General features: G+C 45.3%; 1 protein-coding gene across 1 annotated transcript in view; it reads right to left on the reverse strand.

The window, feature by feature from the left end:
• DLG4 (discs large MAGUK scaffold protein 4) overlaps nt 1-26,723 on the reverse strand; it is a 34,423-nt gene that overhangs the window by 2,960 nt on the left and 4,740 nt on the right. Inside the window, exons 4-18 of the mRNA XM_058828491.1 lie at nt 25,857-25,981; nt 22,806-22,975; nt 21,670-21,806; nt 20,479-20,623; nt 17,315-17,453; nt 16,082-16,238; nt 11,855-11,957; nt 10,547-10,661; nt 9,452-9,628; nt 8,187-8,245; nt 5,822-5,869; nt 4,821-4,922; nt 3,958-4,130; nt 2,841-2,950; nt 1,315-1,406 (exon numbers count right to left, since the gene is read on the reverse strand). Of these exons, the coding sequence (XP_058684474.1) occupies nt 1,315-1,406; nt 2,841-2,950; nt 3,958-4,130; nt 4,821-4,922; nt 5,822-5,869; nt 8,187-8,245; nt 9,452-9,628; nt 10,547-10,661; nt 11,855-11,957; nt 16,082-16,238; nt 17,315-17,453; nt 20,479-20,623; nt 21,670-21,806; nt 22,806-22,975; nt 25,857-25,981 (1,852 nt within the window). The remainder of the gene's footprint in view (nt 1-1,314; nt 1,407-2,840; nt 2,951-3,957; nt 4,131-4,820; nt 4,923-5,821; nt 5,870-8,186; nt 8,246-9,451; nt 9,629-10,546; nt 10,662-11,854; nt 11,958-16,081; nt 16,239-17,314; nt 17,454-20,478; nt 20,624-21,669; nt 21,807-22,805; nt 22,976-25,856; nt 25,982-26,723) is intronic.

The raw sequence follows: 26,723 nt of genomic DNA on the forward strand, positions 1-26,723 counted from the left end.
CTCCCCAGGTGTAATTTTGGGTGTCCCAGGTGAATTTTGGGTGTCCCAGGTGAATTTTGGGTGTCCCAGGTGTAATTTTGGGTGTCCCAGGTGAATTTTGGGTGTCCCAGGTGAGATTTTGGGGCTCCCCAGGTGTAATTTTGGGTGTCCCAGGTGAATTTTGGGTGTCCCAGGTGAATTTTGGGTGTCCCAGGTGAATTTTTGGGTGTCCCAGGTGAATTTTGAGCTCCCCCAGGTGAATTTTGGGTGTCCCAGGTGAATTTTGGGTGTCCCAGGTGATTTCAGACCCCCCCAGGTGAATTTTGGGTGCCCCAGGTGAATTGTGGGTGTCCCAGGTGAATTTTGGGTGTCCCAGGTGAATTTTTGGGTGTCCCAGGTGAGTTTTTGGGTGGATTTTGTCCCTCCCAGGTGTATTTCAGACCCCTCCAGGTGTATTTTGGGTGCCCCAGGTGTATTTTGAGTTCCCCCAGGTGAGTTTTGGACCCCCCAGGTGAATTTTGGGTGTCCCAGGTGAGTTTTTGGACCCCCCAGGTGAATTTTAGGCCCCCCAGGTGTAGTTTTGGCCCCCCCAGGTGTGATTTTGGGTGGATTTTGAGCTCCCCCAGGTGATTTCGGACACCCCAGGTGTGATTTTGGGTGTCCCAGGTGTAATTTTGGGTGTCCCAGGTGTAATTTTGGGTGTCCCAGGTGTAATTTTGGGTGTCCCAGGTGTATTTCAGACCCCCCCAGGTGAATTTTTGGGTGTCCCAGGTGAATTTTTGGGTGGATTTTGTCCCTCCCAGGTGTATTTCAGACCCCTCCAGGTGTATTTTGAGCTCCCCCAGGTGTATTTTGGACCCCCCAGGTGTAGTTTTGGGTGTCCCAGGTGAGTTTTTGGACCCCCCAGGTGAATTTTGGGTGCCCCAGGTGTATTTTGGCCCCCCCAGGTGAATTTTGGGTGTCCCAGGTGAGTTTTTGGACCCCCCAGGTGAATTTTAGGCCCCCCAGGTGTAATTTTGGCCCCCCCAGGTGAGTTTTTGGGTGGATTTTGAGCTCCCCCAGGTGATTTCGGACACCCCAGGTGTGATTTTGGGTGTCCCAGGTGTAGTTTTGGGTGTCCCAGGTGAATTTTGGGTGTCCCAGGTGAGTTTTTGGGTGGATTTTGTCCCTCCCAGGTGTATTTCAGACCCCTCCAGGTGTATTTTGGGTGCCCCAGGTGAATTTTGGGTGTCCCAGGTGAGTTTTGGCCCCCCCAGGTGATTTCGGACACCCCAGGTGAATTTTGAGCTCCCCCAGGTGAGTTTTGGCCCCCCCAGGTGTGATTTTGGCTCTCACCTGAGAAGCACTCGGTGAACTCCTGCTCCAGTTTGGTGGCTCTGTCGAACGCTTTCCGCGCCTGCTCCTCGCTCACGCGCTTGGAGATCTCCCTGGGGGGCGGGGCCACATCGGGACACGCCCCCCGGCACTGGCCACGCCCACAAATCCATATATGGAATCCTCAGACACGCCCACAAATCCATATATGGAACACTGGGACACGCCCCGCCCCCCCGGCACTGGCCACGCCCACAAATCCATATATGGAATCCCCAGACACGCCCACTGTCAGTGGCCACGCCCACAAATCCATATATGGACTTCTGGGACACGCCCACTGTCACTGGCCACGCCCACAAATCCTTATATGGAACACTGGGACACACCCACTGAGACTGGCCACGCCCACAAACCCTTATATGGAACTCTGGGATACGCCCCCACTGGCCACGCCCACAAATCCTTATATGGAACCCTGGGACACGCCCCCCACCACTGGCAACGCCCACAAATCCATATATGGAACTCTGGGACACGCCCACGAACCCATATATGGAATCCCCAGACACGCCCACTGTCACTGGCCACGCCCACAAACCCTTATATGGAACTCTGGGACACGCCCACTGAGACTGGCCACGCCCACAAACCCTTATATGGAATCCTGGGACACGCCCACTGTGACTGGCCACGCCCACAAATCCATATATGGAACTTTGGGACACACCCACCAAGACTGGCCACGCCCATAAATCCATATATGGAACTCTGGGACACGCCCACTGTCAGTGGCCACGCCCACAAACCCTTATATGGAACTCTGGGACACGCCCCCACTGGCCACGCCTATAAATCCATATATGGAACTCCGGGACACGCTCACTGAGATTGGCCACGCCCACAAATCCATATATGGAACTCTGGGACACGCCCACTGAGACTGGCCACGCCCACAAACCCTTATATGGAACTCTGGGACACGCCCACTGAGACTGGCCACGCCCACAAATCCTTATATGGAATCCCAGGGCTCCCCATCACGTCTGGCCACGCCCACCACACCATATATGGTCATGTCGCTTGGCCACGCCCACAAGCCAGGTGTGTCCCCAGGTGTGTTCAGGTGTCCCCAGGTGTGTGTCAGGTGTATCCCAGGTGTGTCCAGGTGTGTCCCAGGTGTGTCTCAGGTGTGTCCAGGTGTGTTCAGGTGTGTTCAGGTGTACCCCAGGTGTGTCCCAGGTGTCCCCAGGTGTCCCCAGGTGTGTCCAGGTGTGTTCAGGTGTGTCCAGGTGTCCCCAGGTGTATCTCAGGTGTCCCCAGGTGTGTTCAGGTGTCCCCAGGTGTGTTCAGGTGACTCACAGCACGTTCTGCAGGGATTTGGGCCGGATGAAGATGGCGATCGGGTGTAGCTGAGCCCCCCCAGGTGTGTCCAGGTGTCCCCAGGTGTCCCCAGGTGTGTTCAGGTGTACCCCAGGTGTCCCCAGGTGTCCCCAGGTGTGTCCAGGTGTGTCCAGGTGTACCCCAGGTGTGTTCAGGTGACTCACAGCACGTTCTGCAGGGATTTGGGCCGGATGAAGATGGCGATCGGGTGTAGCTGAGCCGCCTGTAGGCGCCGCACGGCGTTGGCCGACACGTCCAGGATGCAGTGCTTGCCCTGCAGGTGACACAGGTGTGACACAGGTGTGACACAGGTGTATCCAGGTGTATCCAGGTGTGTCCAGGTGTGACCCAGGTGTGTCCAGGTGTGTCCCCAGGTGTGTCCAGGTGTCCCCAGGTGTCCCCAGGTGTCCCCATGTCCCACCCCCAGACACGTCCAGGATGCAGTGCTTGCCCTGCAGGTGTGACACAGGTGTGACACAGGTGTGTGTCCAGGTGTGTCCCCAGGTGTGTCCAGGTGTCCCCAGGTGTCCCCAGGTGTGTCCCAGGTGTCCCCAGGTGTCCCCAGGTGTCCCCAGGTGTATCTCAGGTGTATCCAGGTACCCCCAGGTGTATCTCAGGTGTCCCCAGGTACCCCCAGGTGTATCCAGGTGTACCCAGGTGTATCCAGATGTCCCCAGGTGTATCCAGGTGTATCCAGGTGTATCCAGGTGTATCTCAGGTGTATCCAGGTGTATCCCCAGGTGTATCCCCAGGTGTCCCAGGTGTATCCAGCTGTGTCCAGGTGTATCCAGCTGTGTCCCCAGCTGTCCCCAGGTATATCCAGGTATATCCAGGTGTATCCCAGGTACCCCCAGGTGTCCCCAGGTGTCCCCAGGTGTCCCCAGGTGTGACTCAGGTGTCCCCAGGTGTATCCAGGTGTGCTCAGGTGTCCCCAGGTGTATCCCAGATGTCCCCAGGTGTATCCACGTGTGACCCAGATGTGACCAGGTGTCCCCAGGTGTATCCACGTGTGTCCCAGGTATCTCCAGCTGTATCCAGCTGTGTCCAGGTGTATCCAGCTGTGTCCCCAGGTGTCCCCAGGTGTATCCAGCTGTGTCCCCAGGTGTCCCCAGGTGTGTCCTCACCTGTTCAGCCACCTCCCTGACGGACTGCACGCTGGTCCCGTACAGGTGACTGTTGTACTGCCCCACCCCAGGTGTATCCAGCTGTATCCAGCTGTGTCCAGGTGTGCTCAGGTGTGTCCCCAGGTGTATCCAGGTGTGTCCCCAGGTGTATCCTCACCTGTTCAGCCACCTCCCTGACGGACTGCACGCTGGTCCCGTACAGGTGACTGTTGTACTGCCCGGCCTCGATGAACTTGTGGCCCTGGATGTCCTTCTCCATCCGCTCCCGCGACGCCACAAAGTGATAATCGCGCCCGTCCACCTCGTACTCGCGCTTGGGCCGCGTCGTGTCTGCAGGTGACACAGGTGAGACACACCTGAGACAGGTGAGACACACCTGGGACAGGTACAGAACACCTGGAAACACCTGGAAAAAAACTGGAGCAGCTACAGCCCAGAAATGGCTGAAAAACAGGGCCCAGGTGTGTCCCAGGTGTCCCCAGGTGTCCCCAGGTGTGTTTCAGGTACCCCCAGGTGTATCTCAGGTGTGTCCCAGGTGTCCCCAGGTGTGTCCCAGGTGTCCCCAGGTGTGTCCCAGGTGTGTTCCAGGTGAGGTTTTGGTGTCCCCATGTCCACCCAGATGTCCCCAGGTGTGTCCCAGGTGTGTCTCAGGTGTCCCCAGGTGTGTTTCAGGTGTCCCCAGGTGTCCCCAGGTGTCCCCAGGTGAGGTTTTGATGTCCCCAGGTGAGGTTTTGGTGTCTCCAGGTGTCCCCAGGTGTCTCCAGGTGTCCCCAGGTGAGGTTTTGGTGTCCCCAGGTGTCCCCAGGTGTGTCCCAGGTACCCCCAGGTGTCCCCAGGTGTCCCCAGGTGTGTTTCAGGTGTCCCCAGGTGAGGTTTTGGTGTCCCCATGTCCACCCAGATGTCCCCAGGTGTCCCCAGGTGTATCTCAGGTACCCCGAGGTGTCCCCAGGTGTCCCCAGGTGTGTCCAGGTGTATCTCAGGTGTGTTTCAGGTGTCCCCAGGTGTCCCCAGGTGACTCACGGGGGACGCAGGATCCGAATTTCTCCGGGAATTCCGACAGGAGGTCGTCGTTGACGCGATCCTTGGTGGGGCCCAGGATGATGATCGGCCGCGCGTAATGAACTGGGGAGGGGGCAAATTCCCGAAATTCCCAAAATTCCCAGAATTCCCAGAATTCCCAAATCCCAGAAATTCACTAAACTCCACAAATCCCCGGCTTTTCCCAAAAAATCCCCGGTTTTCCACCCAAAATTCCCAATTTTCCCCCCAAAATTCCCATTTTTTCCCCAAAAAAATCCCAATTTTCCCCCAAAATTCCCAATTTTCACCCAAAATTCCCAATTTTCCCCCCAAAATTCCCATTTTTTCCCCCAAAAAAATCCCAATTTTCCCCCAAAATTCCCAATTTTCCCCCAAAATCTGCCCAAAATTCCCAATTTTCTCCAGAAATTCCCAATTTTTCCCTAAAAATTCTCGGTTTTCCCTCAAAAATTCCCAATTTTCCCTCAAAAATTCCCAGTTTTTCCCCAAAATTCCCAAATTTCCCCCAAAATTCCTGATTTTTCCCAAAAAAAATCCCAGTTCTCCCCCCAAATCCCAAATTTTTCCCCAAAATCCCCAATTTTTCCCTAAAATTCCCAATTTTCCCCCAAAACCCCAATTTTTCCTCCAAATCCCCGATTTTTCCAAAAAAATTCCCAATTTTCCCCACAAAATTCCCAATTTTACCCCAAAATCCCCCCAAAATTCCCAATTTTCCCCCTAAATCCCAAATTTTTCCCCAAAATTCCCAATTTTCCCCCCAAAATTCCCAATTTTCCCACAAATTTCCCCCAAAATTCCCATTTTTCCCCCAAAAATTCCCATTTTTCCCCCTAAAATTCCCAATTTTCCCCTTCAAAATCCCGATTTTTCCCCAAAAAAATCCCAATTTCCCCCCAAATTCCCGATTTTCCCCCAGAATTCCCATTTTTCCCCCCCCAAAATTCCCGAATTTCCCCAAATTCCCGGGAAATTCTCACCTTCCATCTGCGTCACCGTCTCGTAGCTCAGCACGGCGTCCTCGCGGCCTGGCCGGGAAATTCGGGAATTCCGGGGGAAAATTGGGAATTTTGGGGGGAAAATTGGGAATTTTGGGGGGAAAAATCAGGAATTTTGGGGAGGAAAATCATGGAAAAATTGGGAATTTTGGGGAAAAAATGGGAATTTTGGGGGGAAATTTGGGAATTTTGGGGGGAAATTGGGAATTTGGGGAAGAAAATTGGGAATTTTGGGGGATTTGAGGGAAGATTTTGGGGGGAATTTGGGAATTTGGGGAGGGAAATCATGGAAAAATTGGGAATTTTGGGGAAAAAATGGGAATTTTGGAGGATATTTGGGAATATTGGGTGGAAAATTGGGAATTTTGGGGGGAAAATGGGAATTTGGGGAGGGAAAATTGGGAATTTTGGGGGGAAATTTGGGATTTTTGGGGGAAATTTTGGGGTTTTTTTGGGAATTTTGGGTTTTTTGGGAATTCTGGGGGGGGAAATTTGGGAATTTTGGGGGAAATCTGGGAATTTTGGGGGAAATTTGGGAATTCTGGGGGAAATTTGGGAATTTTGGGGGGAAAATGGGAATTTTGGGGGAAATTTGGGAATTTTGGGGGGAAAATTGGGAATTTTGGGGAAGAAAATTGGGAATTTTGGGGGAAATTTGGGAATTTTGGGGGAGAAAATTGGGAATTTTGGGAGGAAAATTGGGAATTTTGGGGGGAAAATTGGGAATTTTGGGGGGAAAAATGGGATTTTTTTGGGGAAAAATCAAGGATTTGGGGAAAATTGGGAATTTTGGGGTAAAATTGAAAATTTTGGGAGGAAAATTGGGAATTTTGGAGGGAAATTTGGGAATTTTGGGGGGAAAACAGGGAATATTTTGGAAAAAATTGGGAATTTGGGGGGAAATTTGAGGATTTGGGGGGAAGAAATGGAAAAAAATTGGGATTTGAGGGAATTTTGGGAGGAAAACTGGGAATTTTTGGGAAAAATTGGGAATTTGGGGGGAAAATTGGGAATTTTGGGGGGAATTTGGGAATTTTGGGGGGAAATTTGGGAATTTTGGGGGAAATTTGGGAATTTTGGGGGAAATTCGGGGATTTGGGGAGGGAAATCATGGAAAAATTGGGAATTTTGGGGGGAAATTGGGAATTTTGGGGGGAAATTGGGAATTTGGGAGGGAATTTGGGGATTTTGGGAGGGAAATCTTGGAAAATTTGGAAATTCCGGGGGAAATTTGGGAATTTTGGGGGGAATTTGGGAATTTGGGGGAGAAAATTGGGAATTTTGGGGGAAATTTGGGAATTTTGGGGGAAATTTGGGAATTCTGGGGAGAAATTTGGGATTTTTGGGGGAAATTTTTGGGTTTTTTTGGGAATTTTGGGTTTTTTGGGAATTCTGGGGGGGGAAATTTGGGATTTTTGGGGGAAATTTGGGAATTTTGGGTGGAAAATTGGGAATTTTGGGGGGAAAATTGGGAATTTTGGAGGGAAATTTGGGAATTTTGGGGGAAATTTGGGAATTTTGGGGGGAAATTTGGGAATTTTGGGGGAAAAATTGGGAATTTGGGGGAGAAAATTGGGAATTTTGGGGGGAAAAATGGGAATTTTGGGGGGAAATTTGGGAATTTGGGGGGAAAATTGGGAATTTTGGGGGATTTGAGGGGAGATTTTGGGGAAAATTTGGGAATTTTGGGGGGAAATTTGGGGGGAAATTTGGGAATTTGGGGAAGAAATTTGGGAATTTTGGGGGATATTTGGGAATTTTGGGGGGGGAAATGGGAATTTTTGGGAAAAATTGGGAATTTGTGGAGAAAATTGGGAATTTTGGGGGAAATTTGGGAATTTGGGGGGAAATTTGGGAATTTTGGGGGGAAATTTGGGAATTCTGGGGGGAATTTGGGAATTCTGGGGGGAATTTGGGAATTTTGGGGGGAAAATTTGGGAATTTGGGGGGAAAATTGGGAATTTTTGGGGATTTGAGGGGAGATTTTGGGGGAAATTTGGGAATTTTGGGGGAAATTTGGGAATTTGGGGAGGGAAATCATGGAAAAATCCGGAATTCCAGGGGAAATTTGGGAATTTTGGGGGGGAAAATTGGGAATTTTGGGGGAAAAATTGGGAATTTTGGGGGAAATTTGGGAATTTTGGGGGAAATTTGGGAATTTTGGGGGATATTTGGGAATTTTGGGGGAGAAATTTGGGATTTTTGGGGGAAATTTTTGGGTTTTTTTGGGAATTTTGGGTTTTTTGGGAATTCTGGGGGGGGAAATTTGGGAATTTGGGGGGAAATTTGGGAATTTTGGGGGAAATTCGGGAATTTTGGGGGAAATTTGGGAATTTTGGGATCCCACCTTGACCTCCCGGCCCCCGATCCTTGGCCTTGAGCCGCGTCCACTCCCGGCGCTCCACCCTGGAACCAGTTTGGACCAGTTTGGACCAGTTTGGACCAGTTTGGACCAGTTCGGACCAGTCCAGACCAGTTCAGACCAGTCTGGACCAGTCCAGACCAGTTTGGACCAGCCCAGTTGCCACCAGTCCCCTCCCAGTAGCCACTGGGATGGGTCCAGCTCCTTCCCAGTAGCTCCCAGTTAATCCCAGTAAGGCCCCAGTGCCCTCCCAGTTCCATTAAACCCCATTGGAACCCCCCGGTATCATCTCCCAGTATAAACCAGTATAAACCAGTACAAACCAGTGACTCCTGGGTTATTCCAGTGACTCCCAGACACCTCCCAGTGATCCTCAAGCTCCTCCCAGTGGCTCCCAGTTAATCCCAGTGCCCTCCCAGTCCCATTAAACCCCATTATAACCGCTCCAAACTCGCTCCCAGTACAAACCAGTACAAACCAGTACAAACCAGTATAAACCAGTGACTCCCAGTGACTCCTGGTCTATTCCAGTGAGTCCCAAACACATCCTGGTGATCCTCAAGCTCCTCCCAGTGGCTCCCAGTACCCTCCCAGTACCATTAAACCCCATTATAACCCCCTAGAATCAGCTCCGGCTGCCCCCAGACTCTCTCCCAGTATAAACCAGTACAAACCAGTATAAACCAGTATAAAACAGTGACTCCTGGTCTATTCCAGTGACTCCCAGACACCTCCCAGTGACCCTAAAGTTCCTCCCAGTGGCTCCCAGTGGCTCCCAGTGCCCTCCCAGTCCCATTAAACCCCATTATAACCGCTCCAAACTCGCTCCCAGTACAAACCAGTATAAACCAGTATAAACCAGTGACTCCCAGTGACTCCCAGTGACTCCTGGTCTATTCCAGTGAGTCCCAAACACATCCTGGTGATCCTCAAGCTCCTCCCAGTGGCTCCCAGTACCCTCCCAGTACCATTAAACCCCATTATAACCCCCTAGAATCAGCTCCGGCTGCCCCCAGACTCTTTCCCAGTATAAACCAGTACAAACCAGTATAAACCAGTATAAAACAGTGACTCCTGGGCTATTCCAGTGACTCCCAGACACCTCCCAGTGACCCTAAAGTTCCTCCCAGTGGCTCCCAGTGGCTCCCAGTCCCATTAAACCCCATTATAACCGCTCCAAACTCGCTCCCAGTACAAACCAGTAAAAACCAGTAAAAACCAGTATAAACCAGTATAAACCAGTGGCTCACCGGCGCTTGCTGGGCACGAAGCCGATGTCGGGGGGCTGCTGGGGGGGCAGCACCAGCCTGGCCTGCCACCACTCCTCATCAGAGGCGTCCAGGACGTGCAGAACGTCCCCAAAACGGAAGCTCAGGGCCTGGCTCAGGAAACCGACGTCCTTGGCTTTGTCGTAGTCAAACAGGGCCCTGGGGTGGCATTGTCACCTGTTTGTCACCTTTGTCACCTTCCCTGGGTCACCCTCAGGCACTCCCAGTCCATCCCAGTCCATCCCAGTATGAACCAGTTCATCCCAGTACAGCCCAAAACTCGCAGTGTCCCCATTTCATTCCAGTGTCCCCTCTTGTCCCCCTTGACCTTGTCGACTTTGTCACCTTTTTGTCACCTGTTTGTCACCATTTGTCACCTGTTTGTCACCTTTGTCACCTTCCCTGGGTCACCCTCAGGCACTCCCAGTTCATCCCAGTATGAACCAGTATGAACCAGTTCATCCCAGTACAGCCCAAACCTCGCAGTGTCCCCATTTCATTCCAGTGTCCACTTTGTCCCCCTTGACCTTGTCGACTTTGTCACCTTTTTGTCACCTTTTTTTCACCATTTGTCACCTGTTTGTCACCTGTGTCACCTTCCCTGGGTCACCCTCAGGCACCCCCAGTCCATCCCAGTCCATCCCAGTATGAACCAGTTCATCCCAGTACAGCCCAAACCTCGCAGTGTCCCCATTTCTGACTTGGTCTTGGTACTCTACCCTGGGTGTTTTGTCACCTTTGTCACCTTTGTCACCTTTTTGTCACCATTTGTCACCTGTTTGTCACCTTTGTCACCTCACCTGGGTCACCCTCAGGCACTCCCAGTTCATCCCAGTATAAACCAGTTCATCCCAGCCCATCCCAGTTCATCCCAGTACAGCCCAAAACTCCTGGTGTCCCCAAAAAAATCCCCCAAAAAAGCTGAAAAAATCCCCAAAAAATTCCCAAAAAATCCCCAAAAAAAAAAAAAAAAAACCCAAAAAATCCCCCAAAAATTCCCAAAAAATTCCCAAAAAATTCCCAAAAATTCCCAACAACTTCCCCATCCCAAAAAAAATTCCCAAACTTTTTTCCCACCGGACGTAGAAGCCTCGTTTGGGGTCGCTGCGGAGGGAGGCGCTGCCGGAGCCGAGGCTGCTGCTCAGGAGCTGCTCCCGAAGGTCGTGGATTTTGGCCTCGAAACGCCCGTACTCTGCAAATTCCAAAGGTTTCTTGGGAATTTTGGGAATTTTTGGGAATTTTTGGGGATTTTTTGGGGATTTTTTGGGAGATTTTTGGGGATTTTTTGGGATTTTTTTGGGAGATTTTGGGGGATTTTTTGGGGATTTTTTTGGAATTCTTGGGATTTTTTTGGAATTTTTTTGAGATTTTTTTCAGAATTTTTTGGGGAATTTTTGGGATTTGGGGGGAATTTTTTGGGGAATTTTGGGAATTTTTAGGGAATTTTGGGGAATTTTTGGAATTTTTGGGAGATTTTTGGGGATTTTTTTGGGAGATTTTTGGGGATTTTGGGGGATTTTTTTTTATTTTTTGGGGGATTTTTGGGGATTTTGGGGAATTTTTTGGGGATTTTTTGGGGATTTTTTTGGGAATTTTTGGGATTTTTTTTGGAATTTTTGGGGATTTTTTTTGGGATTTTTTGGAATTTTTGGGAGATTTTTGGGTATTTTTTGGGAATTTTTTGGGAGATTTTTGGGGATTTTTTGGGGGGAATTTTTTGGATTTTTTTAAATTTTTTTAAATTTTTAAGGATTTTTTTTGGATTTTTTGGGAATTTTGGGGGATTTTTTGGGATTTTTTTTGGGAATTTTTGGGGATTTTTTGGGAATTTTTAGGGATTTTTGGGGAATTTTTTGGGGATTTTTTGGGATTTTTTTGGGAATTTTGGGGATTTTTTTGGGAGATTTTTGGGGACATTTGGGGACAAATTTGGGGACAATTTGGGATTTTTTGGGGATTTTTTGGGGGAATTTTGGGTATTTTGGGGTATTTTGGGGTGTTTTTGGGGTTATTTTTGGGTATTTTGGGGTGGTTTTGGGGTGTTTTTGGGGTATTTTGGGGTTATTTTTGGGTATTTTGGGGTGGTTTTGGGGTATTTTTGGCTGTTTTTGGGTATTTTTGGGTGTTTTGGGGTATTTTGGCTGTTTTTGGGTATTTTGGGGTGTTTTTGGGGTCTTTTTGGGGTATTTTGGCTGTTTTTGGGGTATTTTGGGGTGTTTTGGGGTATTTTTTGCTTTTTTTGGGTATTTTGGGGTATTTTTGGGTATTTTGGGGTGTTTTTGGGGTATTTTGGGGTATTTTGGGGTGTTTTTGGGGTGTTTTTTGGGTATTTTGGGGTATTTTGGAGTATTTTGGGGTGTTTTGGGGTGTTTTTGGGGTGCTCACCTTCGGGCCGGTACTGTGCCACGATGGTGACCGACTGGCCGGCGTTTTTGAGGGCCAGCGCCGCCTGCTCGTGGGTGGCCCCGCGGAGATCGACACCGTTCACCTGTGGGAGGGGAAAAATGGGGTGAAAACGGGAAAAAATGGGAAAAAACGGGAAAAAATGGGGGAAAATGGGGAAAAAATGGGAAAAATATAGGGAAAAAATGGGGAAAAAATGGGAAAAAATGGGAAAAATATAGGGAAAAAATGGGGAAAAAATGGGAAAAAATGGGAAAAATATAGGGAAAAAAATGGGAAAAAATAGGAAAAAAATGGGAAAAAAATGGGGAAAAAATGGGGAAAAAAAGGGGAAAAAAATAGGAAAAAAATGGGAAAAAAATGGGAAAAAAAATGGGAAAAAATGGGAAAAAATGAGAAAAAAAAATTGAAAAATGAAGGGGGAAAATAGGGAAAAAAAGGGAAAAAACGGGGAGAAATGAAAAAAAAATTAAAAAATGGGGGAGAACAGGGGAAAAATGAGAAAAAATGGGGGAGAAATAGGGTGGAAATGGGGGAATAATGGGTGGAAAATGGGAAAAAACCCAACTCAACCTCAAAAAATTCCCTAAAAATACCCAAAGAAATTCCTATAAACACCCGAAAAAAATTCCCCAAAAAACCTCCAAAAAATCCCAAAAAATTCCCCCCAAAAATCCCAAAAAACCCCAAAAAATTCTCAAAAAATCCCAAAAATTCCCCAAAAAATTCTAAAAAATTCCTATAAACCCTCCAAAAAAATCCTCAAAAATTAAAAAAAAAACCCTAAAAAAAACCCCCAAAAACCCCTAAAAATTCCCAAAAAATCCCAAAAAATCCCTCAAAAAACCCCACAAAAATCCCTATAAATCCCCCAAATAAAATCCAAAAAGTTCCCCAAAAATTCCCAAAAAAAACCCTCTAAACCCCCTAAAAATTCTCCAAAAACTCCCAAAAAATTCCAAAAAAAATCCAAAAAAAATCAAAAAAAATTCCAAAAAAAAATCCAAAAAAAATTAAAAAAAATTCCAAAAAAACCTCAAAAAAATCCAAAAAAATTCCAAAAAAATTCCCAAAAATTCCCAAAAAATTCCCAAACCTCCCCAAATTTGTCACCCACCGAGAGGATTTGGTCTCCCTTGCGCAGCTCCCCGCTGAGGTCGGCGGGACCCCCGGCCAGGATGAAGGAGATGAAGATCCCAAAAACACCCCCCAAAATACCCCAAAAAATCCCAAAAAAATCCCTAAAAATTCCCTAAAAATACCCCAAAAAAATTCCTATAAATTCCCCAAAAATCCCCAAAAAATTCCTATAAACCCCCAAAAATCCCAAAAAAAATCCCCAAAAAATCCCCCAAAAAATTCCTATAAATCCCCCAAAAATCCCCCAAAAATCCCCAAAACATCCCCCAAAAATCCCCAAAAAAATCCCTCAAAAACCCCCAAAAAACCCCTAAAAATTCCCAAAAAAACAATAAAAAATCCCCAAAAAATCCCCCCAAAAAAACCAAAAAAATTCCCAAAAAATTCCCAAAAAATCCCTCTAAATCCCCCAAATAAAATCCAAAAAGCTCCCAAAAATTCTCAAAAAAATCCATATAAACCCCCTAAAAATTCTCCAAAAAACCCAAAAAATTCCCAAAAAAAATCCAAAAAAAAAAAAAAAAATTTAAAAAAACCTCAAAAAAACCCCCCAAAAATTAAAAAAAAATTCAAAAAAAATCCAAAAAAAATCCAAAAAAAAATCCAAAAAAAATTCCAAAAAAACCTCAAAAAAATCCAAAAAAATTCCAAAAAAATTCCCAAAAATTCCCCAAAAATTCCCAAAAAATTCCCAGATTTGTCACCCACCGATAGGATTTGGTCTCCCTTGCGCAGCTCCCCGCTGAGGTCAGTGGGACCCCCGGCCAGGATGAAGGAGATGAAGACCCCAAAAACACCCCCCAAAATACCCCAAAAAATCCCCAAAAAATTCCCTAAAAATACCCCAAAAAAATTCCCCCGAAAATCCCCAAAAAATAAAAAAAAAAGCCCCAAAAAAACCCTAAAAATTCCCAAAGAAACAGTAAAAAAACAAAAAAAACCCCAAAAAATTCTCCAAAAATTCCCAAAAAATTCCCAAAAAAATCCCCCAAAAATCCCTCTAAATCCCCCAAATAAAATCCAAAAAGTTCCCAAAAATTCCCAAAAAAAATCCCTATAAACCTCCTAAAAATTCTCCAAAAAACCCCAAAAAATTCCAAAAAAAATCCCAAAAAAATCCAAAAAAATTCCAAAAAAACCTCAAAAAAATAAAAAAAAAATCCAAAAAAATCTCAAAAATTCCCAAAAAATTCCCAAAAATTCCCAAAAAATTCCCAGATTTGTCACCCACCGATAGGATTTGGTCTCCCTTGCGCAGCTCCCCGCTGAGGTCGGCGGGACCCCCGGCCAGGATGAAGGAGATGAAGACCCCAAAAACATCCCCCAAAATACCCCAAAAAATCCCAAAAAAATCTCTGAAAATTCCCTAAAAATACCCCAAAAAATTCCTATAAATCCCCCAAAAATCCCCAAAAAATCCCCCAAAAACGCCCAAAAAACGCCCAAAAAATCCCTAAAAAACCCCCAAAAAATCCCTAAAAAACCCCCAAAAATTCCCAAAGAAACACTAAAAAATCCCAAAAAAATCCCCAAGAATTCTCCAAAAATTCCCAAAAAATCCCAAAAAATCCCCCAAAAATCCCTCTAAATCCCCCAAATAAAATCCAAAAAGTTCCCAAAAATTCCCGAAAAAATCCCAATAAACCCCCTAAAAATTCTCCAAAAAACCCAAAAAATTCCCCCAAAAAATCCAAAAAAAATCCAAAAAAAATCCAAAAAAAATCCAAAAAAAATCAAAAAAAACCTCAAAAAAATCCCAAAAAATTCCAAAAAAATCCCCAAAATTCCCAAAAATTCCCAAAAAATTCCCAGATTTGTCACCCACCGAGAGGATTTGGTCTCCCTTGCGCAGCTCCCCGCTGAGGTCGGCGGGACCCCCGGCCAGGATGAAGGAGATGAAGACCCCAAAAACATCCCCCAAAATATCCCAAAAAATCCCCAAAAAATTCCCTAAAAATTCCCTAAAAATACCCCAAAAAATTCCTACAAATCCCCCAAAAATCCCCCAAAAAATCCCCCAAAAAATCCCTAAAAAATCCCCAAAAAATCCCTAAAAAACCCCCAAAAAACCCCTAAAAATTCCCAAAAAAACACTAAAAAATCCCAAAAAAATCCCCAAAAATTCTCCAAAAATTCCCAAAAAATTCCCAAAAAATCCCCCAAAAATCCCTCTAAATCCCCCAAATAAAATCCAAAAAGTTCCCAAAAATTCCCAAAAAAAATCCCTCTAAACCCCCTAAAAATTCTCAAAAAAACCCCCCAAAAATTAAAAAAAAATTCAAAAAAAATCCAAAAAAAATCCAAAAAAAATCCAAAAAAATTCCAAAAAAACCTCAAAAAAATCCCAAAAAAATTCCCAAAAATTCCCAAAAAATTCCCAAAAAATTCCCAAACCTCCCAAAATTTGTCACCCACCGATAGGATTTGGTCTCCCTTGCGCAGCTCCCCGCTGAGGTCGGCGGGACCCCCGGCCAGGATGAAGGAGATGAAGACCCCAAAAACATCCCCCAAAATATCCCAAAAAATCCCCAAAAAATCCCTAAAAATTCCCTAAAAATACCCAAAAAAATTCCTATAAATCCCCCAAAAATCCTAAAAAAATCCCTAAAAAATCCCTAAAAAATCCCTAAAAATTCCCTAAAAATACCCAAAAAAATTCCTATAAATCCCCCAAAAATCCTAAAAAAGTCCCCCAAAAAATCCCCAAAAAATCCCTAAAAACCCCCCCCAAAAAACCCTAAAAATTCCCAAAAAAACCACTAAAAAATCCAAAAAAAACCCCCAAAAATTCTCGAAAACTTCCCAAAAAATTCCCAAAAAATCCCCCAAAAATCCCTCTAAATCCCCCAAATAAAATCCAAAAAGCTCCCAAAAATTCCCAAAAAAAATCCCTATAAACCCCCTAAAAATTCTCAAAAAAAACCCCAAAAAATTCAAAAAAAATTAAAAAAAAATCCAAAAAAAATAAAAAAAAAATCCAAAAAAAATCCAAAAAAAATCCAAAAAAATCCCAAAAATTCCCAAAAAATTCCCAAAAAATTCCCAAACCTCCCAAAATTTGTCACCCACCGATAGGATTTGGTCTCCCTTGCGCAGTTCCCCGCTGAGGTCGGCGGGACCCCCGGCCAGGATGAAGGAGATGAAGATTCCTTCGCCATCCTCGCCCCCCACGATGTTGAATCCCAGCCCGGTGGAGCCTCGAGGGATCACGATGCGCCGAGGTTCCCTGGGGGGGATTTTTTTTGGGGGGAATTTGGGGGATTTTGGGGTTTTTTGGGGGGATTTTGGGGTTTTTGGGGATTTTTGGGGGATTTTTTGGGGATTTTTGGGGGGTTTGGGAGGGTTGGGGACATTTTGGGGACATTTTGGGGACCTCCAGGTGTGGAATGGAACCTCTGGGAGCCCCTGAGTGACCCTGAGTGACCCCTTGGGGACATTTTATGACCTCTTGGTGACCCCTGGTGACATTTGGTGACCCCTGGTGACATTTGGGGACATTTGGGGACACTGAGGACACACCTGGGGACATTTGGGGACATTTGTGGACTCCTGGGGACACTTTGGGGACACTTTGGGGACCTCCAGGTGTGAAATGGAACCTCTGGGAGCCCCTGAGTAACCCTGAGTGACCCCTTGGTGACATTTGGTGACCTCTTGGTGACCCCTGGTGACATTTGGGGACATTTGGTGACATTTGGGGACACTTCGAGGACATTTGGGGACACTGAGGACACACCTGGGGACATCTGGGGACATTTGGGGACTCCTGAGGACACTTTGGGGACATTTTGGGGACCTCCAGGTGTGGAATGGAACCTCTGGGAGCCCCTGAGTGACCCTGAGTGACCTCTTGGGGACATTTGGTGACCCCTTGGTGACCCCTGGTGACATTTGGTGACCCCTGGTGACATTTGGGGACATTTGGGGACACTGAGGACACACCTGGGGACATCTGGGGACATTTGGGGACTCCTGGGGACACTTTGGGGACACTTTGGGGACCTCCAGGTGTGAAATGGAACCTCTGGGAGCCCCTGAGTGACCTCTTGGTGACATTTGGTGACCCCTGGGGACATTTGGTGACCCCTGGTGACATCTGGGGACATTTGGGGACATTTGTGGACTCCTGGGGACACTTTGGGGACACTTTGGGGACCTCCAGGTGTGAAATGGAACCTCTGGGAGCCCCTGAATGACCCTGAGTGACCTCTTGGGGACATTTGGGGACACTTTGAGGACCCCTGGTGACATTTGGGGACCCCTGGTGACATTTGGGGACATTTGGGGACACCGAGGACACACCTGGGGACGTCATCGTCGGGCAGCAGCTCCTTGGGGCCGGGTGAGAAGCGCCGTGGGGACGTCGGGGTCAGCGCCGGGGGAAATTCGGGGCCCAGGAAGCTCTGGGGGGGCAGCTCCGAGTCCAGGTGGGCAGAGTAGGCTGGGGGACAAATTTGGGGACAATTTGGGGACAATTTGGGGACAATTTGGGAATTTTTTGGGATTTTTTGGGAATTTTTGGGAATTTTTTGGGAATTTTTTGGCTTTTTTTTGGCATTTTTTTGGATTTTTTGGGGGATTTATTTGGACTTTTTTGAATTTTTGGGGGATTTTTTTGGGATATTTTGGGGTTATTTGGGGACAAATTTGGGGACAATTTGGGGACAATTTGGGAACAATTTGGGAATTTTTTGGGAATTTTTTGGGATTTTTTAGGATTTTTTGGGGATTTTTTTGGGATTTTTTGGGGATTTTTTTGAATTTTTTGGGGATTTTTTTGGGATTTTTTTGGAATATTTTGGGGACATTTGGGGACAAATTTGGGGACAATTTGGGGACAATTTGGGGACAATCTGGGAATTTTTGGGGAATTTTTGGGAATTTTTTGGCTTTTTTTTGGCATTTTTTGGGGATTTTTTGGGGATTTTTTTGAATTTTTTGGGGATTTTTTGGGGATTTTTTTGGAATATTTTGGGGACATTTGGGGACAAATTTGGGGAAAATTTTGGGAATTTTTTGGGAATTTTTGGGGATTTTTTTGGGGATTTTTTGGGGATTTTTTTGGGATTTTTTGGGATTTTTTGAGGATTTTTTGCGGATTTTTTGGGATATTTTGGGGACATTTGGGGACAATTTTAGGCACAATTTGGGGACAATTTGGGGACAATCTGGGAATTTTGGGGGATTTTTTTGGAATTTTTGGGCATTTTTTTGTCATTTTTTTGGCATTTTTTGGGGGATTTTTTGAGAATTTTTTGGGATATTTTGGGATATTTTGGGGACATTTGAGGACAATTTTAGGGACAATTTGGGGACAATTTGGGGAAAATTTCGGAATTTTTGGGGATTTTTTGGGAATTTTTGGGCATTTTTTTGGCATTTTTTTGGCATTTTTTTGGCATTTTTGGGGGATTTTTTGGGGATTTTTTTGAATTTTTTGGGGATTTTTTTGGGATATTTTGGGGACATTTGGGGACAAATTTGGGGACAATTTTGGGGACAATTTGGGAATTTTTGGGGATTTTTTTGGAATTTTTGGGGATTTTTTTAGCATTTTTTTGGCTTTTTTTTGGAATTTTTGGGGGATTTTTTTGGACTTTTTTGAATTTTTTGGGGATTTTTTGAGGATTTTTTGGGGACATTTGGGGACAAATTTGGGGAAAATTTTGGGACAATTTTGGGGATTTTTTGAGAATTTTTTGGGGATTTTTTTAAATTTTTTTTTAATTTTTGGGGATTTTTTTGGGATATTTGGGGATTTTTTGGGGATTATTTTGGGATTTTTTTGGGATTTTTTTGGGATTTTTTGAGGATTTTTTTGGGATATTTTGGGGACATTTTGGGACAAATTTGGGGACAATTTGGGGACAATTTGGGAATTTTTTGGGATTTTTTTGGGGATTTTTTTGGGATTTTTGTATTTTTTGGGGATTTTTTTGGGATTTTTTGGGATTTTTTAGGGATTTTTTGCGGATTTTTTGGGATATTTTGGGGACATTTGGGGACAATTTGGGGACAATTTGGGGACAATTTGGGAATTTTTTGGGAATTTTGGGGATTTTTTTTGGATTTTTTTTGGGATTTTTTGGGGGATTTTTTGAGAATTTTTTGGGATATTTTGGGGATATTTGGGGATAATTTTAGGGAAAATTTGGGGACAATTTGGGGACAATTTGGGAATTTTTGGGGATTTTTTTGGAATTTTTGGGGATTTTTTTAGCATTTTTTTGGCATTTTTGGGGGATTTTTTGGGGATTTTTTTGGACTTTTTTGAATTTTTGGGGGATTTTTTTGGGGATTTTTTGAGGATTTTTTGGGATATTTTGGGGATATTTGGGGACAAATTTAGGGAAAATTTTGGGAATTTTTTGGGAATTTTTGGGGATTTTTTTTGGGATTTTTGGGGATTTTTGGGGATTTTTTGGGGATTTTTTAGGGATTTTTTGAGGATTTTTTGGGATATTTTGGGGACATTTGGGGACAATTTTAGGGACAATTTGGGGACAATTTGGGGACAATTTGGGAATTTTTTGGGAATTTTTGGGGATTTTTTTTGGATTTTTGGGGGATTTTTGGGGGATTTTTTTGGGATTTTTTGAGGATTTTTTGGGATATTTTGGGGACATTTAGGGACAAATTTGGGGAAAATTTTGGGAATTTTTTAGGAATTTTCTGGGAATTTTTTGGGATTTTTTGGGGACATTTGGGGACAATTTTAGGGACAGTTTGGGGACAATTTGGGGACAATTTGGGAATTTTTGGGGATTTTTTTTTTAATTTTGGGGCATTTTTTTGGCATTTTTTGGGGATTTTTTTGGACTTTTTTGAATTTTTTTGGGATTTTTTTGGGATATTTTGGGGATATTTGGGGACAAATTTGGGGACAATTTTGGGACAATTAGGGGACAATTTTGGGAATTTTGGGGGGATTTTTTGGGGATTTTTTGGGGGTTTTTTTTTATTTTTTGGGATTTTTTGAGGATTTTTTTTGGATATTTTGGGGACATTTGGGGACATTTGGGGACAATTTGGGGACAAGAACAGGGACACAAGGACGGGGGAGATGCCACCTCTGATGACCCTCCCCAACCCCCCCAATGTCCCCAAAATGTCCCCAATGTCCCCAATGTCCCCCCAATGTCCCCAATGTCCCCAATGTCCCCAACCCCCCCAATGTCCCCAATGTCCCCAATGTCCCCAATCCCCCCAATGTCCCCAATGCCCCCAATGTCCCCAATGTCCCCAATGTCCCCAACCCCCCCAATGTCCCCAATGTCCCCAATGTCCCCAACCCCCCCAATGTCCCCCACTGTCCCCAATGTCCCCAATGTCCCCCAATGTCCCCAATGTCCCCAATGTCCCCAATGTCCCCAATCCCCTGAATCCCCCCAATGTCCCCAATGTCCCCAATCCCCCCAATGTCCCCAATGTCCCCAATGTCCCCAATGTCCCCAGGTGTCACTCACAGCCGGTGACATCGGGTGGCCCGTAGGTGTCCCCGAGGCCGGGGACGGTGGCCTTGGCCACGCGCAGGTAAACGACGTCGTACGTGTTCTTGAGCGCCGCCACCGCGTCCTCGTGCATCACGTCCTCCAGGCTGACATTGTTCACCTGGGGTGGCATTTGGGGACATTTGGGGACATTGGGGACATTGAGAGGGTTTGGGGGGATTCAGGGGATTGGGGACATTGGGGACATTGAGGACATTGGGGGGGATTGGGGACATTGGGGGACATTGGGGGGACATTGGGGGGACATTGGGGGGATTGGGGACATTGGGGACATTGGGGACATTGGGGGGACATTGGGGACATTGGGGACATTGGGGACATTGGGGACATTGGGGGGATTGGGGGGATTGGGGACATTGGGGGGATTGGGGACATTGGGGACACTGGGGACACTGGGGGGATTGGGGACATTGGGGACATTGGGGACATTGGGGACATTGGGGGGATTGGGGACATTGGGGACACTGGGGACACTGGGGGGATTGGGGACATTGGGGACATTGGGGACATTGGGGACATTGGGGGGATTGGGGACATTGGGGACATTGGGGACATTGGGGGGATTGGGGACATTGGGGACATTGGGGACATTGGGGGGATTTGGGGACATTGGGGACATTGGGGACATTGGGGACATTGGGGGGATTTGGGGACATTGGGGACATTGGGGACATTGGGGGGATTTGGGGACATTGGGGACATTGGGGACATTGGGGGGATTGGGGACATTGGGGGGATTGGGGACATTGGGGACATTGGGGGACATTGGGGACACTGGGGGGACATTGGGGGGGTTTGGGGTCACACAGGTACAGGGAGGGGACATTTGGGGACAGCAGCACCACCGCTCCACCCCGGCCACCCCCACAATGTCCCCAATCCCCCCAATGTCCCCAATGTCCCCAATGTCCCCAATCCCCCCAATGTCCCCAATGTCCCCAATGTCCCCAATCCCCCCAATGTCCCCAATGTCCCCCCAATGTCCCCAATGTCCCCAATGTCCCCAATGTCTCCAATGATGTCCCCAATGTCCCCAATGTCCCCAATGTCCCCAATGTCCCCAATCCCCCCAATGTCCCCTCAATGTCCCCAAATGTCCCCAATGTCCCCAAATGTCCCCAAATGTCCCCAAATGTCCCCACTCACCGCCAGGATCTTGTCCCCGACCTGCAGCCGCCCGTCCTTGTGCGCGGCCCCGCCCTCGATCACCTTGGTGACGTAGATGCTGTTGTCCCCAGGGATGTGCTGGTTCCCCACGCCCCCCGCGATGCTGAACCCCAAACCTGGCCAGGGGACACCTGGGTGTCACCAGGGTGTCACCTGGGGACACCTGTGTCACCCTCAGGTGTCACCTGTGTCACCCTCAGGTGTCACCTGTGTCACCTATGGCACCTCTGTGTAACCTGTGTCACCCCTGGGACACCCCTGGGACACCCCTGTGGGCTCCTGGTGACACCTGGACACACCTGGGGACACCTGGACACACCTGGGTGTCACCTGGACACACCTGTGTCACCCATGGGTGTCACCTGTGTCACACCTGGACACACCTGGACACACCTGGACACACCTGGGCCGGATTTGGGGGATTTTGGGCCGGATTTGGCTCCAGATTTCAGGGATTTTTCCCAGGATTTTGTGGATTTTTCCCAGGATTTTGTGGATTTTTCCCAGGATTTTATTGATTTTCCTGGATTTTGGGAATTTCAGGAATTCTGGGCAGGATTTGGGTGATTTTCCTCAAGATTTGGGGGCTTTTAAAGTGGAAAAAAACCAGAATTTTGCTTATTTTGAGCCAAATTTGAGGGATTTTGAGCCGGATTTCAGGGATTTTTCCCAGGATTTTGTGGATTTTTCCCAGGATTTTATGGATTTTCCTGGATTTTGGGAATTTCAGGAATTCTGGGCAGGATTTGGTTGATTTTCCTCCAAATTTGGGGGATTTTTAGGCTAAAAAAACCAGAATTTTGCTTATTTTGAGCCAAATTTGAGGGATTTTGAGCCGGATTTCAGGGATTTTGCTCAGGATTTTATGGATTTTTCCCAGGATTTTATGGATTTTCCTGGATTTTGGGAATTTCAGGAATTCTGGGCAGGATTTGGGTGATTTTCCTCCAGATTTGGGGGCTTTTAAAGTGAAAAAAACCCCAATTTTTCCCCATTTTGACCCAAATCTTCACCATTTCCCCCCAAATTTCCCTCCAAATTCCCCATTTCTCCCCCCCAGGGATTCAGAATTCCCTGGAAATTTTGGGAATCCCGATTTTTTTTTTTGGGAATACCTTTGGGTCCTTTGATGAGCTTCACCTCCACCACCCTCTCGGCCGGGACCTTCCTCCTCATCACGTAGAGCCGGACCACGGCTCCCGCCTCCTTCAGAGCCTCCACGGCCGCCGAGTGCGGCACCTCCCGCACGTCTGCCTCGTTCACAAACAGGATGCTGTCGTTCACCCTGGAATTCCAAAAAAATTTGGGAATTTTTGGGAATTTTTTGGGAATTTTTTGGGAATTTTTTGGGATTTTTTACGATTTTTTTCGGATTTTTTTTGGCATTTTTTGTGATTTTTTGGGCATTTTTTGTGATTTTTTTGAGGTTTGGGGGCTCAAAACCAGGATGACGTCATTCATCCCGAAATTCTGGGAATTCTGGGAATTCTGGGAATTTTTTGGGAATTTTTTGGGAATTTTCACGATTTTTTTCTGATTTTTTACGAATTTTTTTGGGATTTTTTACACATTTTTAATGATTTTTTATGGATTTTGGGGACTTTAGGGGCTCAAAACCAGGACACTGTCATTCATCCTGGAATTCTGGGAATTTTGGGAATTCTGGGGATTTTTTGGGAATTTTTTGGGATTTTTTACGATTTTTTTTGGATTTTTTACAGATTTTTTTTGGATTTTTTACGGATTTTTTGTGACTTTTCTGAGGTTTTGGGGCTCAAAACCAGGATGACGTCATTCATCCTGGAATTCTGGGAATTCTGGGAATTTTTGGGAATTTTTTTTTATTTTTTACGATTTTTTTATTATTTTTTATGGATTTTTTTGTGATTTTTTATGGGATTTTTTTGTGATTTTTTGGGAATTTCGGGACTTTAGCGGCTCAAAAACAGGACACTGCAATTTATCCTGGAAATCTGGGAATTCTGGGAATTCTGGGAATTTTTTGGGATTTTTTTGGGGCATTTTGGGATTTTTTGGGATTTCTTGTGAATTTTTGGGGTTTTGCGGCACCTCCCGCACGTCTGCCTCGTTCACAAACAGGATGCTGTCGTTCACCCTGGAATTCCAAAAAAATTGGGAATTTTTGGGAATTTTTTGGGATTTTTTGGGAATTTTTACGATTTTTTTGGGATTTTTTACGAATTTTTTTGGATTTTTTACGGATTTTTTTGTGATTTTTTACACATTTTTAATGATTTTTTATGGATTTTGGGGACTTTAGGGGCTCAAAAACAGGACACTGTCATTTATTCTGGAAGTCTTGGAATTTTGGGAATTCTGGGAATTTTTGGGAATTTTTGGGAATTTTTACGATTTTTTTCTGATTTTTTACGAATTTTTTTGGATTTTTTATGGATTTTTTTTGGGATTTTTTACTCATTTTTTGTGATTTTTCTGAGGTTTTGGGGCTCAAAACCAGGATGACGTCATTCATCCCGGAATTCTGGAAATTTTGGGGAATTTTGGGATTTTTTGGGAATTTTTTGGGAATTTTTGGGAATTTTTTGGGAATTTTTTGGGATTTTTTACGAATTTTTTTGGATTTTTTACGGATTTTTTTGGGGATTTTTTACGCATTTTTTGTGATTTTTCTGAGGTTTTGGGGCTCAAAACCAGGATGACGTCATTCATCCCAAAATTCCGGGAATTCTGGGAATTTTTGGGAATTTTTGGGGAATTTTTGGGGAATTTTTACGATTTTTTTGGGATTTTTTACGAATTTTTTTTTTTTTTACGCATTTTTTTTGGATTTTTTATGGATTTTTTGTGATTTTTCTGAGGTTTTGGGGCTCTAAACCAGGATGACGTCATTCATCCTGAAATTCTAGGAATTTTGGGAATTCTGGGGATTTTTTGGGAATTTTTTGGGGAATTTTTTGGGATTTTTTTGGGGCATTTTGGGATTTTTTGGGATTTTTTGTGAATTTTTGGGGTTTTGCGGCACCTCCCGCACGTCTGCCTCATTCACAAACAGGATGCTGTCGTTCACCCTGGAAAAATCGGGAATCTGGGAATTTTTGGGAATTTTTTGGGAATTTTTTGGGAATTTTTTGGGATTTTTTACAAATTTTTTATGATTTTTTTCTGATTTTTTTGGCATTTTTTATGATTTTTTTGGCATTTTTTGTGATTTTTCTGAGGTTTTGGGGCTCAAAACCAGGATGACGTCATTCATCCCGGAATTCTGGGAATTCTGGGAATTCTGGGAACTTTAGGGAATTTTTGGGAATTTTTGGGAATTTTTTGGGAATTTTTTTGGAATTCTTTGTCAATTTTTTTTGGTTTTTTATGGATTTTTTGGGGGGAATTTTTGGGAATTTTCGGAATTTTTGGGAGCTCACAAACACGATGACGTCATTCATCCCGGAATTCTGGGAATTCTGGGAATTTTTGGGAATTTTTGGGAATTTTGGGGAATTTTTTGGGAATTTTTTGGGATTTTTTTTCTGGATTTTTTGGGTTTTTTTGGGTGAATTTTGTGGAATTTTGGGATTTTTTGGGTGAATTTTGGGGGATTTTGGTGCTCCTGGTGTCGATTTTGGGGTTTTTGAGCATCCTGGACTCGATTTTGGGGTGATTTTGGGTGATTTTGGGGTAATTCTGGGTGATTTAGTTGAATTTTGGGTAAATTTGAGTAAATTTTGGGGTTTTTTGGGTGAATTTTGTGAGATTTTGGGTGAATTTTTTGGGATTTTGATGCTCCTGGTGTCGATTTTGGGGTTTTTGACCATCCTGGACTCGATTTTGGGGTGAATTTGGGTGATTTTGGGGTTTCTTTGGTAAATTTTGGGGCGATTTTTGGGTGGATTTGGGGGATTTTGGGTGAATTTTGAGAGATTTTGGGTGAATTTTTTGGGATTTTGATGCTCCTGGTGTCGATTTTGGGGTTTTTGACCATCCTGGACTCGATTTTGGGGTGAATTTGGGTGATTTTGGGGTTTCTTTGGTAAATTTTGGGGCGATTTTTGGGTGGATTTGGGGGATTTTGGGTGAATTTTGGGTTTTTTTGGGTGAATTTTTTTGGATTTTGATGCTCCTGGTGTCGATTTTGGGGTTTTTGAGCATCCTGGACCCGATTTTGGGGTGATTTTGGGTGAATTCCTCACCTGAGCCTCCCGTCCTGGGCGGCGGCGCCTCCGGGGATGATTTTGGTGATGAAGATTCCGGGGTCGTCGCCCACGTGGGGATTGTCGGTGCCCCCAGCGATGCTGAAACCCAACCCAGAGTTCCCCTGCGGGAATTTGGGATCATTTTAGGGCCAAAATGACCCAAAAAACCCCCAAAATCCACCCCCAAAACCCCCAGAAGAGACAAATTCAAAAAAAATCCCAAAAAAGGGCAAAAAACGGGAAAAAATGAGCAAAAAATGGGAATTTTGGGAATTCTGGATGGATTTTTGGGGAATTTTGGGGATCCCAGATGGAATTTGGGATCATTTTAGAGCCAAAATGACCCAAAAAACCCCCAAAATCCACCCCCAAAACCCCCAGGAGAGACAAAATTCCAAAAAATGGTAAAAAAGGGCAGAAAACGGGAAAAAATGTGCAAAAAATGGGAATTTTGGGAATTTTGGGGATCCCAGATGGAATTTGGGATCATTTTAGAGCCAAAATGACCCAAAAAAAATCCAAAATCCACCCCCAAAACCCCCAGGAGAGACAAAATTCCAAAATATCCCAAAAAAGGGCAAAAAACGGGAAAAAATGAGCAAAAAATGGGAATTTTGGGAATTCTGGATGGATTTTTTGGGAATTTTGGGGATCCCAGATGGAATTTGGGATCATTTTAGAGCCAAAATGACCCAAAAAAGCCCCAAAATCCACCCACAAAACCCCCAGGAGAGACAAAATTCCAAAAAATGGCAAAAAAGGGCAAAAAACGGGAAAAAATCCGGTAAAAAACGGCAAAAAATGAGCAAAAAATGGCCAAAAAAAGGGAATTTTGGGAATTCTGGATGGAATTTTGGGAATTTT

This window comes from Poecile atricapillus (assembly GCF_030490865.1).
Source record: "Poecile atricapillus isolate bPoeAtr1 chromosome 36 unlocalized genomic scaffold, bPoeAtr1.hap1 SUPER_36_unloc_3, whole genome shotgun sequence".
NCBI lineage: Eukaryota > Metazoa > Chordata > Aves > Passeriformes > Paridae > Poecile > Poecile atricapillus.